Source organism: Amphiura filiformis, chromosome 3, assembly GCF_039555335.1.
Source record: "Amphiura filiformis chromosome 3, Afil_fr2py, whole genome shotgun sequence".
In the NCBI taxonomy this organism is placed as follows: Eukaryota; Metazoa; Echinodermata; class Ophiuroidea; order Amphilepidida; family Amphiuridae; genus Amphiura; species Amphiura filiformis.
This window is the reverse complement of record NC_092630.1, coordinates 22,139,777-22,155,689: the sequence shown is the minus strand read 5'-3', so window position 1 is coordinate 22,155,689 and position 15,913 is coordinate 22,139,777. Positions and strand designations below refer to the sequence as shown.

At 37.0% G+C, this 15,913-nt stretch overlaps 1 protein-coding gene across 1 annotated transcript in view; it reads right to left on the bottom strand.

The window, feature by feature from the left end:
• The window catches only part of LOC140148216 (uncharacterized), a 68,823-nt gene that overhangs the window by 51,762 nt on the left and 1,148 nt on the right, over window positions 1–15,913 (bottom strand). The window contains exons 2-22 of the mRNA XM_072170082.1: window positions 15,643–15,873; window positions 15,249–15,500; window positions 14,878–15,120; window positions 14,112–14,390; window positions 13,683–13,931; window positions 13,280–13,549; window positions 12,775–13,026; window positions 12,316–12,561; window positions 11,427–11,669; window positions 10,988–11,254; window positions 10,705–10,842; window positions 10,019–10,270; window positions 9,735–9,823; window positions 8,718–8,949; window positions 7,512–7,625; window positions 6,941–7,062; window positions 5,375–5,521; window positions 4,432–4,813; window positions 3,142–3,344; window positions 2,821–2,988; window positions 1,677–1,801 (exon numbers count right to left, since the gene is read on the bottom strand). Coding sequence (XP_072026183.1) covers window positions 1,677–1,801; window positions 2,821–2,988; window positions 3,142–3,344; window positions 4,432–4,813; window positions 5,375–5,521; window positions 6,941–7,062; window positions 7,512–7,625; window positions 8,718–8,949; window positions 9,735–9,823; window positions 10,019–10,270; window positions 10,705–10,842; window positions 10,988–11,254; window positions 11,427–11,669; window positions 12,316–12,561; window positions 12,775–13,026; window positions 13,280–13,549; window positions 13,683–13,931; window positions 14,112–14,390; window positions 14,878–15,120; window positions 15,249–15,500; window positions 15,643–15,873 — 4,504 coding nt within the window. The remainder of the gene's footprint in view (window positions 1–1,676; window positions 1,802–2,820; window positions 2,989–3,141; window positions 3,345–4,431; window positions 4,814–5,374; window positions 5,522–6,940; window positions 7,063–7,511; window positions 7,626–8,717; window positions 8,950–9,734; window positions 9,824–10,018; window positions 10,271–10,704; window positions 10,843–10,987; window positions 11,255–11,426; window positions 11,670–12,315; window positions 12,562–12,774; window positions 13,027–13,279; window positions 13,550–13,682; window positions 13,932–14,111; window positions 14,391–14,877; window positions 15,121–15,248; window positions 15,501–15,642; window positions 15,874–15,913) is intronic.

Genomic DNA, 15,913 nt, shown 5'->3' with positions numbered 1-15,913 from the left:
TCTAAAGAAGCGGGAAGCAAAAGTAATGGCTCTATGCTGACAGGAGATAATATCGGAATCATAGGCAACCTGTCTTTGGGCCTTATACATGAAACAAACCCTCTTTTGGCTCTTCATTTTTATTGATCATGTTGATGGAAGAAATGTAAATGGTTTTTTTTTAAATTTTAGTTATGAACTTCTAAAAGATGGGTATCCAGGATCAGTGTTCAAGTCAATGTTGTGCCCTTACCCAAGCCCTCTGAACAGATTTCGTCACCAAGCGACATGTAAGTTTACTTTAATTTTGGAATTAAATCTAATACTGGAACTTACTTTTTCCAACTATTGCGACGTTGCGTCTGGAACCACAAGACTTCATCAGGCAACTGACCCGTTGGACTGGTCACGTGATAGACGGCTAGGTATCGACCCGATGGCCCGGTCCCATGCATGAGATAAATTGAAGCGGAGTCCCCCTTTCTTGTTCAGTGACGGTTGCTCAATGCGTTCCCAAATGGCTTATTTTATGCCTCTCCTATGCCATTGTTCCTCCTTATCAAGAATAACGACTTCCTTAATTGAGTGTCCAGTGTCCTTTAAATGGAGGTAAACAGCGGAGTTTTGCGCTTCGTTGGTACTTGGTCTCCTATGTTGACCAATGTCCATCGGTCCAACGGGTCAGTTGCCTGATGAAGTCTGGTGGTTCCAGACGCAACGTCGCAATAGTTGCAAAAAGTAAGTTCCAGTATTAGATTTAATTCCAAAACTCTGTTTGAAACTACTGGATGACTAAGAACATTCACTCATTTGTAAGTTTACTTGTTCACACTTACCCCAAGCAGCTAGGCATGCTTTTAACATGAACTCAGAAATGTAACTATTAACAACTTTCACAAATAACAAGTACATGTTAACCCCTTCTACTCCCATCCAGAATAAAGATGCCAATGTGAAGTATTGAATAAGTCCTGCCAGAATACTGCACGGGATGAGACCAACTTCTGCTTGATTTCGTTTGGTATCAATAGCTATCATTACAATAAACGTGGAATAAAGACCTAGCAGGGCAGCACAGAGATTCAAAAGTATTTTGTTGGGCTGCTTGGAGCGTAACTTCCTGTAGATGAAAGTAAAGGTACACATTTTGTACATGTATTCGCTATATGTTCAAAAAACAGGTTATTAGAATATTACATTCAAACTTTTACGTCGGTTAAAGCTACTTATGTGAGAGATAGTGAACATTTTACATCTGGAGATCTGGAACCATATCCTCATTTCTCAAAGACCCCAGACAAAGTGCACTATTTGAAACGATTCCACACTAGTCAGTATTTGATACGTTTGTTGTTCTCTGATTAGTTGAAATAATAATTGTGCAGAACCTTTTATAATCTAGGTATTAACTTGCCTTTAGTTTAAATCAAGCAAATTTTGAATCAACAAAGAAACCTGTCAATTATATTCTGTATTTCACAATTAGGATGTTCCACACACCCGAGCACGTCATTTGGGCCTTGTCTAGCAAGCCTGGATGGAACCTAACAACATCATTTGCAAATAAGCAATCCCAGAGATTTTAACGGATCTGGTATATACCGGTATAATAAATTATTCCCGGGAATAGTATATCAGATTTATCACTGTTCATACAAACGTTGATCTTCAGGTAACAATAAAGAGCATGATCTTACGGTTGTGCTGCATATGAATAAATAGTTGCAGCCAGTCCAATTATTGAAAGCCCACAACCTATGTAGCTGAGTATCTCCAGAATTAAATCTTGTGTTTTTGTTAAAGTTGATTGCCCATGGATATCCTGTGAAAACATAAGAAATACGTGCATTTATAGCGAGAATTGGATTATGAAAAGGCATTGACCGGTGACCACAACTTTAACATTGCCCCGTCGAAACGCGTGCTGCCTATGACGATGATATAACGTTTGGTCAAATACACAACGTTGCTAACATTACATTTTAGTTCGGTCAAATACACAACGTTGCTAACATTACATTTTAGTTCGGTCAAATACACAACGTTGCTAACATTACATTTTAATTTGCTCCGATAAAATAAGCTATCGTCGACTGAATATTATTCGATAATAGTCGATTGTTTGAAATATGACCTCCGAACTACATCACATAATATGCTTGTCCTTAGGCCCATAATATGGTTTCCTCTCAACAACCTTTATTCTTCAAGTTCAAGTGTGTTGTTTGCACGGTTCTTGGGATTATGTATGTAAATATACTTTTAACCACTTGCCGTGGTAAAGCTGCACTGAGAGATACTTTTTAGGGCCGCCTGCACAGGTTCACCTTCGCTAAGGTACTTGACTAGCACTGTGCAGTACCAGGAGAGTACCAGTGCAGTACCAGTGCAGTACTACTGCTGGCGAGTCCTATGTAGTAGCAGCATTGTTACTGTGTGTGTACCAGTCAGGTACCTTGGAGACGGTGTACTTGTGTAGGCGGCTCCAATAGAAATCTTGCAGTGTAGATCGTCTATGCGTTAGAATGTTTAATTTGGCGCGATGCCCTATCCTCTTTTGTAGAATTCAGAGTAGTGCCCTAATGTAAAGAACCACTACAGTACTTGTTAGATTCCTCTTGCTGCCTACCCAAGAGGTACACTGCTGCCCACCTACTTTGTGACTGCTACTCTAGAGTACTGTTCATGTGATTCCGATGTGTGTACTTTAAAGTACCTAAACAGGTACTCTATAGTACCAATGAAGTAGCTGCGCGGAGTTGTACCTTTGTTTAAAATCAAAATTAATATATTTGACACATATGAGCTTTAGAATATACAATTCCCTTCAATAAACCTTACCATCAACACTGCGAAGTTAGTCAGATGATTGCACTTGCATTCTACATTTTCGCCTGTCTCGCCGGTAGTATTAGATAAATAGCAGCCTTCTGAAGACCAATCTCCTAGGCCACCATCAGCTGTAAAGTCCCAGAAAACACAGGATCTATTCAACGCATCACTAGAATTCTGTTGGGAATTAACACAACGCTATTTATTATTTATTGTTCGTGATGTTACATTATAATATTGCGTAATAAGTCTCGGTAATAATACGTGAGAAGGTGATTTATTTCAAAATTATTTAAGACAATATAAATTCAAAATCGACTGCTCACTTACCCGTAATATTTTAAAAGCAATCTCAACCGGTTCTTGTAGATTTGTAATAGCCTGATTGCCGACTGTACAAGAAACAATACGTGTGTTGACTGCACGGTCTACCTCATCTTGTTCATCATTGAAAACCTTGTTGGTTCGAGACTTAAACAATGTATCCTCCTCGTAAATAACAAATGTTACTCTTATCATGGCGTCTGATTCACCTATTGATATCATACGAAAATAGATAATGCTTACTCTTTTTGTCTAGTGGATATTTATGTTGTACGGAGTTGCAAATTACGCTAAAATAACATTCTATCATGGGCATACCAAAACTTGTAACAATCGCCTTTTAAAGATGACAGCAGGAGTTTTACTAAAATGCATGAAATCTATTATTGTCCCAATGCACATTCTATCAAAATCATAATATTAATTTATCATAATATTTAATCTAATATCAAATTAAACTTTTAAACCATTCAACTAGACTCACGTTTTTGACAGGCTACGGCCTCTTTCCGTATTCTAGATGTATCTTCACTTTTTTCTTCAGGCTGGCTGTTGATGGTGTTGCCAAAGGTAGTTGATTTGGAGTCATCAAACTTCTTAAAAGACGTTGTGATTTTAGAGAGGGAGCGCGAGTGGTACGAAGAAAGGGGAGTCAAGGAAGCGATATACGATATTCGTATGCCAAGAAAGAACAGAATTCACTCAAGAGGGGAGGCTGGCTTCGCCACAATTTGTCAAAGGCCTAGGCTACAATTCTGTGATCAAATACATTCCTAAGAAGTTTGACTGAAAGTCAACGACTTCTGGCAACACCATCTTGTTACTGGTCAATGGCCATTTGCCGCCAGATCAAGATGCACCCAGGATAAAGAGCGATACCGTAGCCTCTCAAAAACTCTAGTCCGGCAATTTGAATGGTTTCAATTAAGAGTTCAAGTTTATATTTAATTATATCTGGATGAATGCCAACCTTTACAAACGTATCTTTTTAATATATTTCAGCAAGTTGCAGCAATGTTAATATAAGAAGAACACATAATTAAATGACAATTTATTTCAATAAACAAATAATCATCAATTACTTTACAATTCTATGATTATGATCGGTTAAAATGCTACAAAGAATATAACTTCTTCAGAGCCATCTCCCAAGAAATCCCTCACAAAATCACCATGCACACAAATAGACATACAAATTGAGTATTTATTATCGGATCGTAAAGTCATGATAATCATACGATTCTTTCACATCTAGCCCCTTTTCATGATTTATTATAATAGGATTTTGTCACCTACCTAAATCCATCATTGCTTGGTCAAATATATTCTGGGATAAAACAATGAGAGCAGTTGCCGTTGATTTGGCACTTTCTACAGTATCAGAATTTTCCAAAATCATGATGACTTCATCATCATTGTCTTCTGAACCCTCGGTGGAAAATGAACCGAATCCGATGCCTCTTTGGATATCTTCCGGCATTACCTCTCGCACTTCTACAACAATATTCTCGCTGTTTCCACGATATGACCCGTCGATAGATAGTTGAACATTTTGTAGTTGAGTTTCCAACGCTTGCACAGCTTTATTGATAGATCCTTCCTGTTCTTGTGCCATTTCTAAATATTCGTCATCAACATTGAATAAATTATCCAGTGTTTCAATAAAAGCACTGGCAACCTGTAGAAGTAAATAAACAACACTCTTGTAAACAAATTACTCCTAATATTAGAGTAAATGCATTTTATGAGTTCGAGTTGGAGTTAGAGTTACAAATTAGAGTTCGATTTAGAGTTAGAATTGAGTTAAAGTTGCATTTTAGAGTTCGAATTAGAGTTAGAAGTTGTAGTTAGAGTTGCATTTTTAGAGTTGCATCAAACAATAGGGCTATATATAGACCTATATATGGACAGTTGAAAGCCCAGTTTAAAGTATCTTTATCTGAGATTGCTGTAGTTGATATAGTTATTATCTTGAGTTGACCCACAACATTGTTTAAAATAACTGTACTACTGCAACTTTAAATTGCTACTGGCAACTCTAACTCTATGAAATAAAACTGTAAATTGTAGCTCTAACTCTGTCAAAATGTAAAAGTAAACACTCCTAATAATATTATTATCAGCAACTAGAAAACGATCATTATTTAAATCCTTTATTTGATTATTTTTATATTAGATGTCAATTCTTTGCTGCGTCAACTGCAAAGTAAGATCAAGAAAAGCCTAGGTTTCACTATACCTCTGGATCGGGAGAGTTGAGGTTGGCAACTTCCACTAAAATATTTGCCACGCTTGCGACTCCATCAGCCTGTACCTGGTTGGACTCACTGGTAAGTTGTTCTACCTCTCTGGTCACTTCTTGAAGGTTATCTGGTGTCACCATTAACTGAAATGAAAAGGATTCAAACAAGGTCGCATTGAAGGCGGTCATAGAATTATGGAAAGTTTAGGGGGTTGGGTTGTGTTGACACATAATTTAATGATGATCATAGGCAGTACTCACATACATCTATGTTTTGTACAATCCAACGGTTGGAACAGGGTAGTGGGAGGTATGAAAGACCAGGGACAGGAATTTGTTCAGGTTGGTCTCTACCCGTTTCCAAAACATTAGAGCTAACAACATCGACTGATATGATGACAAGGAAGTTCCTCGAAAGTCCTCCCGGTATTCAAAGTAAAAAATGAATGTTGAAGTCTAATTTTGAATTATTCACGAGATAAACGACAACAAGAGTGCAGAAGTATTCCCATTACCTACTTTATTCACCAATCACCAGAGAACGTCAAAGCAAAGTCAAGATAATGAATAAATGAATACTTTAATAATAGTAATATCTAAATAGAATGTTAAGGTATTTAAAATGTAATTACTGACTCTCGTAATTTTATGTTTTTACCGATTTATCAAACAAAAACTGCTTAATTATTTGTTTGATTAAAATTAATTTACTGTAACTTAAGATGGATTCTTCGTTGTTTTGATCATTTAATGTACTACCGTAAAACCCCGTCTACAAGCATATAGAGTGCTTCTGATGAAAGCTACATTAATTCAGGCGCCATTATGGAGTTTGAGCAAATAAATTACGGATCCTAGTATATACAAACAAGTATTATTCTAAGACCAATCTATTGTATTGGTATATTTACGCTTGTTTCGAATTAATTTAGCTTTCATTAAAACACTATATATGCTTGTAGACGGGGTTTACGGTATTGTAGTTATAAGGTGGTGCATCGTTCTCTTGCCTCTCTCCTTGTCAATTTTATCAATACTTGTTCATGTACAATAATTCTGCTTATATGAGATTGATGAAAAATAAAGATTGATTGATTAACCTATAACATGTTCCATCGAATGTTCTATGGGAATCCTCCGGAAATATTCAGCCAGCTACTTCCTGAACAGCTCCAAACTGACCCTCGTCTTCGCCCTTAGATCTCATGAACCATTTACAAACCCGCACATGGAATGCACTCCAGGAATTGTGAAATGAACCAGCTTCAAAAAGGATGTTAACAGCTATCTAGGCGGCAACCCGTAAGCTTTATCTTAATGATAACAGCTGTCTTAATAGCATTACAATGCCTTGATATGTTTGACATAAAAAATACTCACGAGTGCTGTGTCTGAAAACGCTACTTTAAACCATCAATGATAATTGGGTATTCCAATTACATACTCTCTTTAATTTCGCTTGTTTTAACAAAATAATTATATTTATCTTTCACGAGAAATAATTATTCTTTCTCTCCGAAAAATAAAACAGGGCATTTAATTAAATTATATAATTTGACGTACTGCATCTAATTTAGCGAGTTGTTCGTCGACGGTAAGATTTCCACCACAGTTATTGATTGGTACCAATTCTGCTGGCGAGACCAAGTCCGAGCGGCAATTAGCGTAAGCTATTGGTTCACCATCTGCAAAAGAAGAATGTGGGTTGACACTGTAAGTTTAAGATAACAGACATAATGTTCGATCTTTTTCCTAAGGTTACTAAGATTTTATGTGTTAGGACGAGAGAAATTAACAACACCATGAACAGAGAAGAGTGCACATACAATCTTAGTATTCTTTACAAGCCGACGAAGCGACGAAAGGACTGGCAACGTCCTCTACAGTAATATTACTTCATACTTTTTGGTAAAGACTAAAGACTAACAAATAAAAAAATGACTGAACTCGTTTATTATGGCTTAAATTATCAATTCGATTTTATATTCTTAAATGGGTATTTAAAGCCTCATTCAGCATTTTTCTGCATCAAAAACTGAGATTTTGGTATGATTTTTTAAACGGAAAATGAAAAGATTGGACCACGTCTTTTTAAAGGTAATAAAATGAACAAATGTATAAGGACGAGTCTTACCATTTCGTGTATACCAAGGGCAATTTTCCAGTGAAAAGACCGTTTCCCCTACGAGTGAAGTAGGAAAAGTAACTAGCCCATATGAGGACTTCCATGTACTCTCAAAACACGTAACTGTAGGTGCACAAAATTATTTAAATACTTGTAATACAAACAACTGGTTTTTATTGATTGAAGGTATTTTCTTTACGACAAAGTAATCTATAGCTACAATACACTCATAGTAAAACTTTAATTATTTATTAAGCAACCCACAATGGAAATCGAATTCTCACTTGTCATTATTAATAGTGGTGGCATGCTTTTGTTCACCTCAAGTTCGGTATTGAGGTAGGCGACGTGTATTTTACTGGTCGCAGTGTAAAGTTTATCATGCAGAGCGTGCTCAGGTTATCGAAGCACTTAAACTTACGCTTTGATGATTTTGTCACTATCTTCTCTGGCTTATGGCACCTTGGTCTCACGTTTGTTCCAAGTGCCGATTTGGAAAGAATCCAGAAGAGTGGGCAAGATCATCATAAGGAGGCAGTACACAGCTTATAACGAAGCTCTTGAAATGTGTGGTATTATGTGTCAGAAGAGATAAATATTATGTTTGAATTTCTTTAAGCCACTCATAAACTCTGAGCAATTCAAAAGTTGGGTTCCACCATCCCGCGAGGCAATTGTCCATCAAAGACATTTGCGGAATTTCAACAAACTGACCATCCCATGGTATAGAAGTGATGGTTGTAGAAAAGTGTTCTGTTCGTGCAAGTCAGTCTTGAGACAATGACTTGTCTGGGTAAAAATTGTTTTCATCTAAGTGCAATATAACCTTTCTATGTCTTTTTATGTAGTTATGTAGTTGGCTTGGTTTTATGTGTAGGGCGTGTGTCGGGTGGGGTTTGTTTGTGCGTGTGGGGTGTGTTGATAGGGGTGAGTGGGGGTGTGTATCTTGTGTGATTGGGGTGTGATGGGGTGTGTTGCTGAGGTGGGGTGCGTGTGGTATGTGTGGTGGGGTGCGTGGATATGAGTGTATGGGTGGGATGTGGGTGCTTGTTATTGTGATAGTGGTGGTGACGATATTGATGTCGATGCTACTACTGGTGGTGGTGGGGAGACGGTGATGGTGGTGGTGGCAAAGCAGTGGTGGGGGTGGTAAAAGCCTATCCTACAATACATTTATACGTGATCAAAACTATGTAAGCATTGCTTTCAAAATACCTGTGCTATCCACGCTGATAGAATCTGGGTCCAGGTAGCCATTAGAATTGTATGCAATATCCAGTAGAACCTGAACTAAGACATTACGAGTATCAGGATACTTGGTTTGGGTTATATTATATTGGTATATCTTCATGCTAGCTTTCACACTACCAGGAGAAGTATCATTCAGAATGGGGACTGGAGCTTGGTCTCCTGAGTACTTAGGCGAGTCCTCGATGCCATTTGCTATCTATATATGAAATATTTCAATTGTATTCTAAATAATGTTCTTGGAAATAATTAGTCACCTTTAATTGAAAATTTAAACAGGGTAAAATGATATCGTATGTATGATTACAAAGTAAATACTTGTACATGCAGTCAATGCTCAAAAATAATAAATGAAGACCTGAGCTGCAAAAGTGCGTAAGAGATGATATCAAAATTCGACCGCCGTTTGACCGCCGGGAACCGCGTTCCATATAGAACAATAGAAACCGGCTCCAACCGGACGAAACCTGAAATCTGCCGGTCGAGTTTTGATTTCATCCCTAAGTCACATTTTGGAGAAATAGAGTTATTTACAGGTGTATTGTCAGAAAATATAATGCAGACCTTTTTAAACCAAATTCATAATTTTAAAATGCTTTTTAGGAGGGGGAAATTTGGTATCATTACTGATCCGAGCTGCATAAGTGCTAAAGTCAAGCAGTGTTTTCATTCTGTAAACCTAAGTGGTAACGAATATTGAAATTGATTTTAAATAACAAATCTTTAGGGTATAAAATGACAAAAATGCACTTCTGCAAGTCTTCTTTTAGTAATTAAGTTAATGCCATGCCCACTGACCAATTGCCACCAGGTCATTAGACGGCCTGAAGAACGATAAGGATTAAGGAATGATACTGTAGCCTCTCAAAAAACGTGAGTCCAGTTGAATAGTTTTAAGAGTTTAATTTTACATTTAATTATACCAGGATGAATAACAATCTTCACAAACATATTCTTTTAGTACTATTTACAATAACAACTTACAAATGTCACTATTTCTTGTTCAATTTGTAGCAGAGCTTCCTTATCGTAAAATATATCAAATGTCATGCCAGCAGGAAATATGCCTAAACCTAAAAAATTAAAAATATATATATAATATTAACTGCAAAATCGATCGCATGAAGTTTATAATTAAGCATAATTATCAACTCCATAATTATGTTCTTACAAACAATTTTAAAGATCATCTGTGGGAGAGAAAAAATTAGACGATTATAAAAGATATTTAGATTTGACTTTGATTTTCAGCTTCAGTTTCTTTTTACCATTAATCTGAAGCAGAGCTTTTTCCGTTTCAACTTGTCCATTTGTTCCAATCCCTACAGCATGATAATAGCCTTCATCACCAGCCGCTACACGGAATATCTGTAATGTCGATTGGTCGTTGAACTCAGAGAGCGGTGCACTGTTGTGTAACCATCTGATTTGTTCAATATTCTGAAATCTTGCAGTCATTCGAACCGTTTCAAATGCTTCTGAAGTTTGTGATCGGGGATCTTGTAAAACTCTGGGCTCACCTAAATCGAGAACATGTTAGAAGACGAAGCTTAAACTACGTTAACGTACATCTAAACAAAACAAATACTTTGAAAAGTTATTTATTCAGTGGATGTTGATAATGTCATGTTAACATAATAAAATTGGTTACTTGCAGGACCATTTCAAAGCATTTAATATCTTTGTTTTATATAAATCGTTATCATTACTAAAACCATAAACAGTAACAACCCCACTCTCTATACTAAAATTTATGTTTCGCAAACTCTGTATCGTATATCGATTTGATTGCCTTTTTTGGTCCTTTCATACACAGTAGACGCGACCTCAAAATCAAACCCTTAATTTATGGCTTGATATCAAAGCCAAACCATTAGTAAATCCTGCTATCAGATCAAAACCCGTTCGTAATTACAAGGATTGTAAAGACGGTGTTGGGGAGTTATTGTCTTACCGACTGGTTTAATCTCGATATCACACGTTCGCCCCATCCATTTATCTGTCGGACATTCGCAGGCGAAACCATCGTCACTGTCTTCTTGTACACATGTACCATCGTTGTTACATGGTGATCTGTTGCAGGGATTCACAGCTATTAAGAAATAAAACAAACAGGATCAACTTACTTCACATGGCCTTAGTTACAGCATTATAATAGTATTCATTTTATTGTAACCCTTCTGAAGAAGAGCTTAATTTTAATATATATGACAATAATAATCCCCAACAAGACTTACCTACACAAGTTTTGCCATTCCCTCTGAAGTTATCTTCCTCTTTACAAATGCATGTAAAGCTCCCAGCGTTGTTCATACACACGGCATTGATATCACAATCATTCTGACTTTCATCTTCACATTCATTAATATCAACACACGATTGGTCTCCTGAAGTAGATCCTTGTAAGACAAACCCAACGTCACATATGCACTCGTAAGAACCGTCTGTATTGTCACACTGAGATTTGTCAGGGCACACACTGGGTTCCAAACATTCGTTAACATCTGCAATACCAAGCAAAGAAATCAAAGTACAAAAACAAATCGAATCTATTATCACCTTGTAAGCTATGGAAATGGGAATTGCAAACCACTGTTGGTTACCAAACGCAGAAATCATGATAGCTGATTCTATGAGGAATTAAAGAATTATTATAACTTTTGTCTAAGGTCTAACCTGTACATTCGTTGGTTGCTATATTCCAAGAAAAACCACTGCTCTGACAAACGCAAATCACTTCAGTATCATCTGCTACTTGACAGATGGAATCGATGGGACATAGACCATTTTCAGCACACGGATCCACTGGCAGTTTTGTTGTACTCATTGTTGTAGTGTGTTTTATGGTAGTTGTTGGAGCAATTGTTGATGACAGCATTGTTGTTGTAGGGGCCTTTACTGTTGTAGTTGGGATAAATTCTGTAAAGAAAACATCGAACTTATTCAACTTCTATTTTATTCAAAACTATATCGTCTGTTTGTAATTCCTTGACATCTTTCTTATTTTACTGATGGATACATCGAGTTACATACCACTAATAGGACTGAGAGATGCATGAAATACAAAGAGGAACTATTTGTTTGCGTGCCATCTGAAAATTCTGTTTTAAATTCAGCGGAAATTGACCAAGTTATATAGCAAAAAAAGTAGATTTTTGATTTTGATACTTCAAAATGGAATATTTTCCCTCATTATATGACATTCATATTAAAATATTATCAAAATTCATCCTCATGGCATCGGTTTTTAGTAAATATTCCCTCTAATTATCATGACTTTAAGTTTCGAGGGGACACTGCTATTTAACTATTTACTGTTCAGCATTGTTCAGTGCGTTAATACAAGAAAAGTCTCAGGTCAACCTATGTTGTGTAATGATCATTTGGCATCTAAATCATCTGGCGTTGTTGACGTTTAACTGTGAGAGTTTTGAATAACTATGATAAAAAATGACTTACAAACACAAAACAATTAGCCATTTTGCATTGAACATGTGTAAAGGCAGTTAGTGGTAGCTAACATAGTGAGCCATCAACTTTCTGAATTCGGAGTATAGAAACCTACCTTCTACGATGATGCGAAACGAGCAAGAGCCCATATTTCCACTCTCATCTGTTGCTGTGTACTCAACCGTGAATTCTCCAACGGGAAATGAATCGCCAGACATTCGCGTTGAGGATACTGTGGGTGGAATACCCGAATTGTCGAAGGCTGAAGGTTCATCCCACATGATTTCAACTACAGTTGATCTACTTGGTAAATTCTGCTCCACACTCTCAGGACATTGGGTAAACCCAGGAGGCTCTTCATCTGTAAGTTCAATAAGACACTATAAATCAGTGACGATCAATATATCTACCGAAAGGATATACCACTTCCAAACGACATGATTCCAATAGTTGTTTTTGCTGATGCATACCCTAAATGACTCTGTTTTGTACTTATTGATTTTGTACTTACTGACTACGGTCTTAAAAAATATCTACACTAAATCCTGACGTTTGGTATAAAAGCCTTTCTCACCTTGTACCGTTACTGATACTGTACATGAGTCCGTGTTACCAGATGAGTCAGTTGCGGTAAAAGTAACCTCGGATACACCAATGTAATACTCATTTCCACTCGGTGCATCAGATTCAATGATAATATTTTGTATATTTTCCACAGGATGAGAGACAGAAACCTGGTTAAGTAGTAATATCACCGCGTTATTTGTGCCACTGTCAGTTGGACTTATCACATCTTCTGGACATATTATATTCGGTAAGTCTGGACCTGTGATGCCGAAGACGGGTAAATAATTGTACATATTTTATGTTTATTGTGAAATGGAACGAAGTTACGTCATATATGTTAATTACATTAAGCATACGAATCACAAAGTGATTACTTTAATATTTACGTAGCTTGTAAATCACGTAAATAAATTGAAATCAGAAAGACTTGCATTCAACTTTACAAGATGACATTAACGACACTGACATGGTAATATTTAAAGCATAGCATAACGACAACTATTAGTCGCTACCTTGAACAGTTACATCAAATGAACAAACGGCAACATTCCCTGCTTCATCAGTCGCTGTGTAATTAACTTCCGTTACTCCCAATTGAAACGAATCACCAGGTTGCATGGTGGCGATGACCGTTGTACCATCAGGAGGATCATCAGATGTATATGGGTTGGAGTTATCTTTGGTTCGAGGTGGATTCCAGGATACCACTGCATCACTTGCCAATTCTGCTGCTGTTTCTGTTATGTCATCTGGACAGTTTATGAATCGCGGTATTTCTCTATCTACAAAGTGTAAGATCAGCCATTAATTATGGAATTATTTGTATGTTAACTTAAAATATCATATAATTACCGCAATCGAAAACAGCTTATTTACAGATCTCCTACTAATCGATATAGTTCAGTAAGGAGTTACCTTCAAGTACTATCATAAATGAACACGTTTCAGTGTTTCCAGAACCATCGACAGCTCGATACATAACTATTATAGGTGAGTCCGTCAGATAAAATTCTTCACCAGGCGAATATTGTACGGTTACTACCATCACAACGTAACTGTTGTCAAATGCCTCTGGAGTTACCCAGCTTACTCTGGCCGTGTTAACACCGGGATCTGTGGCTTGCAAGATATCCTCTGGGCAGGTTATTTTAGGTAATTCGTTATCTGCAGAACAAAATTGGCGAATTGATTATGAATAGCATATAAAATGATAATTTTGGCGAGCAAGTAGTTTGATAATTTGCAAATCCAAGCAGATTTATGAATGAAAACTGATTCAGCATTCCATGTAAAAAGTATCATTAATCGTAACCTTTACTTATTATTTGACTTATTATTAGATACCTTGAACAACGACGTCAAAAGAACAAGACATCGTATTCATAGAAGTATCAGAAGCCTCGAAAGTCACACGGGTTTCACCAATAGGAAAGCTATACTGATAGTCTAGTGGGCTTTCCCTCTCAGGAAAAGTGTTTTCCGAGCCCAGCTGACCAGATATAATGAGGATATCTTGTGAATTATCGTCAGCAGTGATGGTCCATTCTATTAGCGATGAGTCTAATCCTATATCAGTTTCTTGGCTGAGATCACCAGGGCAATGTATCGTCGGTGGCCAAGAATCTAAATGAAAATGAGTTCAATGTCAGTGGTATAATAATTATGCACTGCAAACAAGTTACTGACCATGTTGACTGACTGCTACAAAAAAACGTATTATCGATATCATTAGCGCTGTCTTGGCTCTAATTTAATATTGGTGTACAAATATGATTTTAATTTGATCTCTTGAGTACTTAGATCCGCGGAAGTAGCGCTTTATATAGAATGCGTGAAAAAAAGAGTAAAGAAAACGAACAAAAAAGAATTGACCATATTTTGTGATTTCGGCTTTAATATCCGCAATACCAGGAAATGTAACCTTTACTGTTAGAACTTGTTGCATTCTATTTTTTTAAAGCACGCCTTTTTAAAATTGGACACTACACTGGAAATTGCAGTATTTCTTGATTTTTTTGTTTGAAATTGACGAATTATGAGCGTGTAAATTCAATGCTGTAAAGCAGATTGTCCGCGTAATCATGTACAAAGTCATTTGAGAAACACTCACCTATTACTGTTACTATGAAAGCACATGACGCCTCATTATTGGAGCTATCTACAGCGATAACACTGACACTGTTAATTCCTATTTGAAACCTGGTGCCTGATGGTGGCTCAGCAGTAACTATGACACCACCGCCAGAGTTATCATCAGCTTCTATGCGTTCCCAATTGGCTGCAGCCATAGATTCGGTTTCCAAAGTCTCTACTGTGATGTCATGTGGGCACTGAAGTTGGGGTTGTTCTTCATCTAGGAGCGAGAAGAAATTCGCGAGGTAGTTTATAACCATTACCAGGTCTTCAATTAAATACACCTTTCATTGCCTTTCTCTCTTGTAAAACAAAAAAAACGGTGAATTTTTAGTGATCTTTACTTACCAACAACCAATACGATAAAGGTACATGAGTTTTGATTCCCAGTCTCATCCGTAGCTAAATACGTCACTACGTGTTCCCCAAGTACAAAATCACTTCCTGGCTCCGGCCCTTCAGTAAGTTGAGGTATTATTGATTCACCACCAGAATTATCCGAAACAAATGGAATGGACCAGAAAACCATTGCTACATTTTCTCCATCTCTGGTTCGTTCTTCTATATCATCTGGGCATGAAATGCCTGGTGGTTCTCGATCTGTTAATTAAAGTAGACATATATTTTAAATGCCTAACGATTCATTACGATAGCGTGATGAATGACGCAATCAGTAGATGATTTAATTTGAAGCCTTATGGAAGAAATACAATTCCGACAGCATATAATGTATCCAACAAACCTTCCACTATGACAGAGAATGTGCAGTAAAAACTGAATCCATCAGCTTCAAAGTCGTAAACTACTTGGGTGGTTCCAATGGCAAAATCCCCAGGTGGAATGTCTGGATCAGGAATGCGTCCATTGTCGCCTCCATCTGTTATTACTGGAGCTTCCCAAAAAACGGATGCGGTTGGTTCTCCAGGAGCAGTCTCCGCCGTAATGTCAAGTGGACATATCAAAGTTGGATAATCTAAATGAAATCATCCATGTATAAATAGGTGTTTCGATTA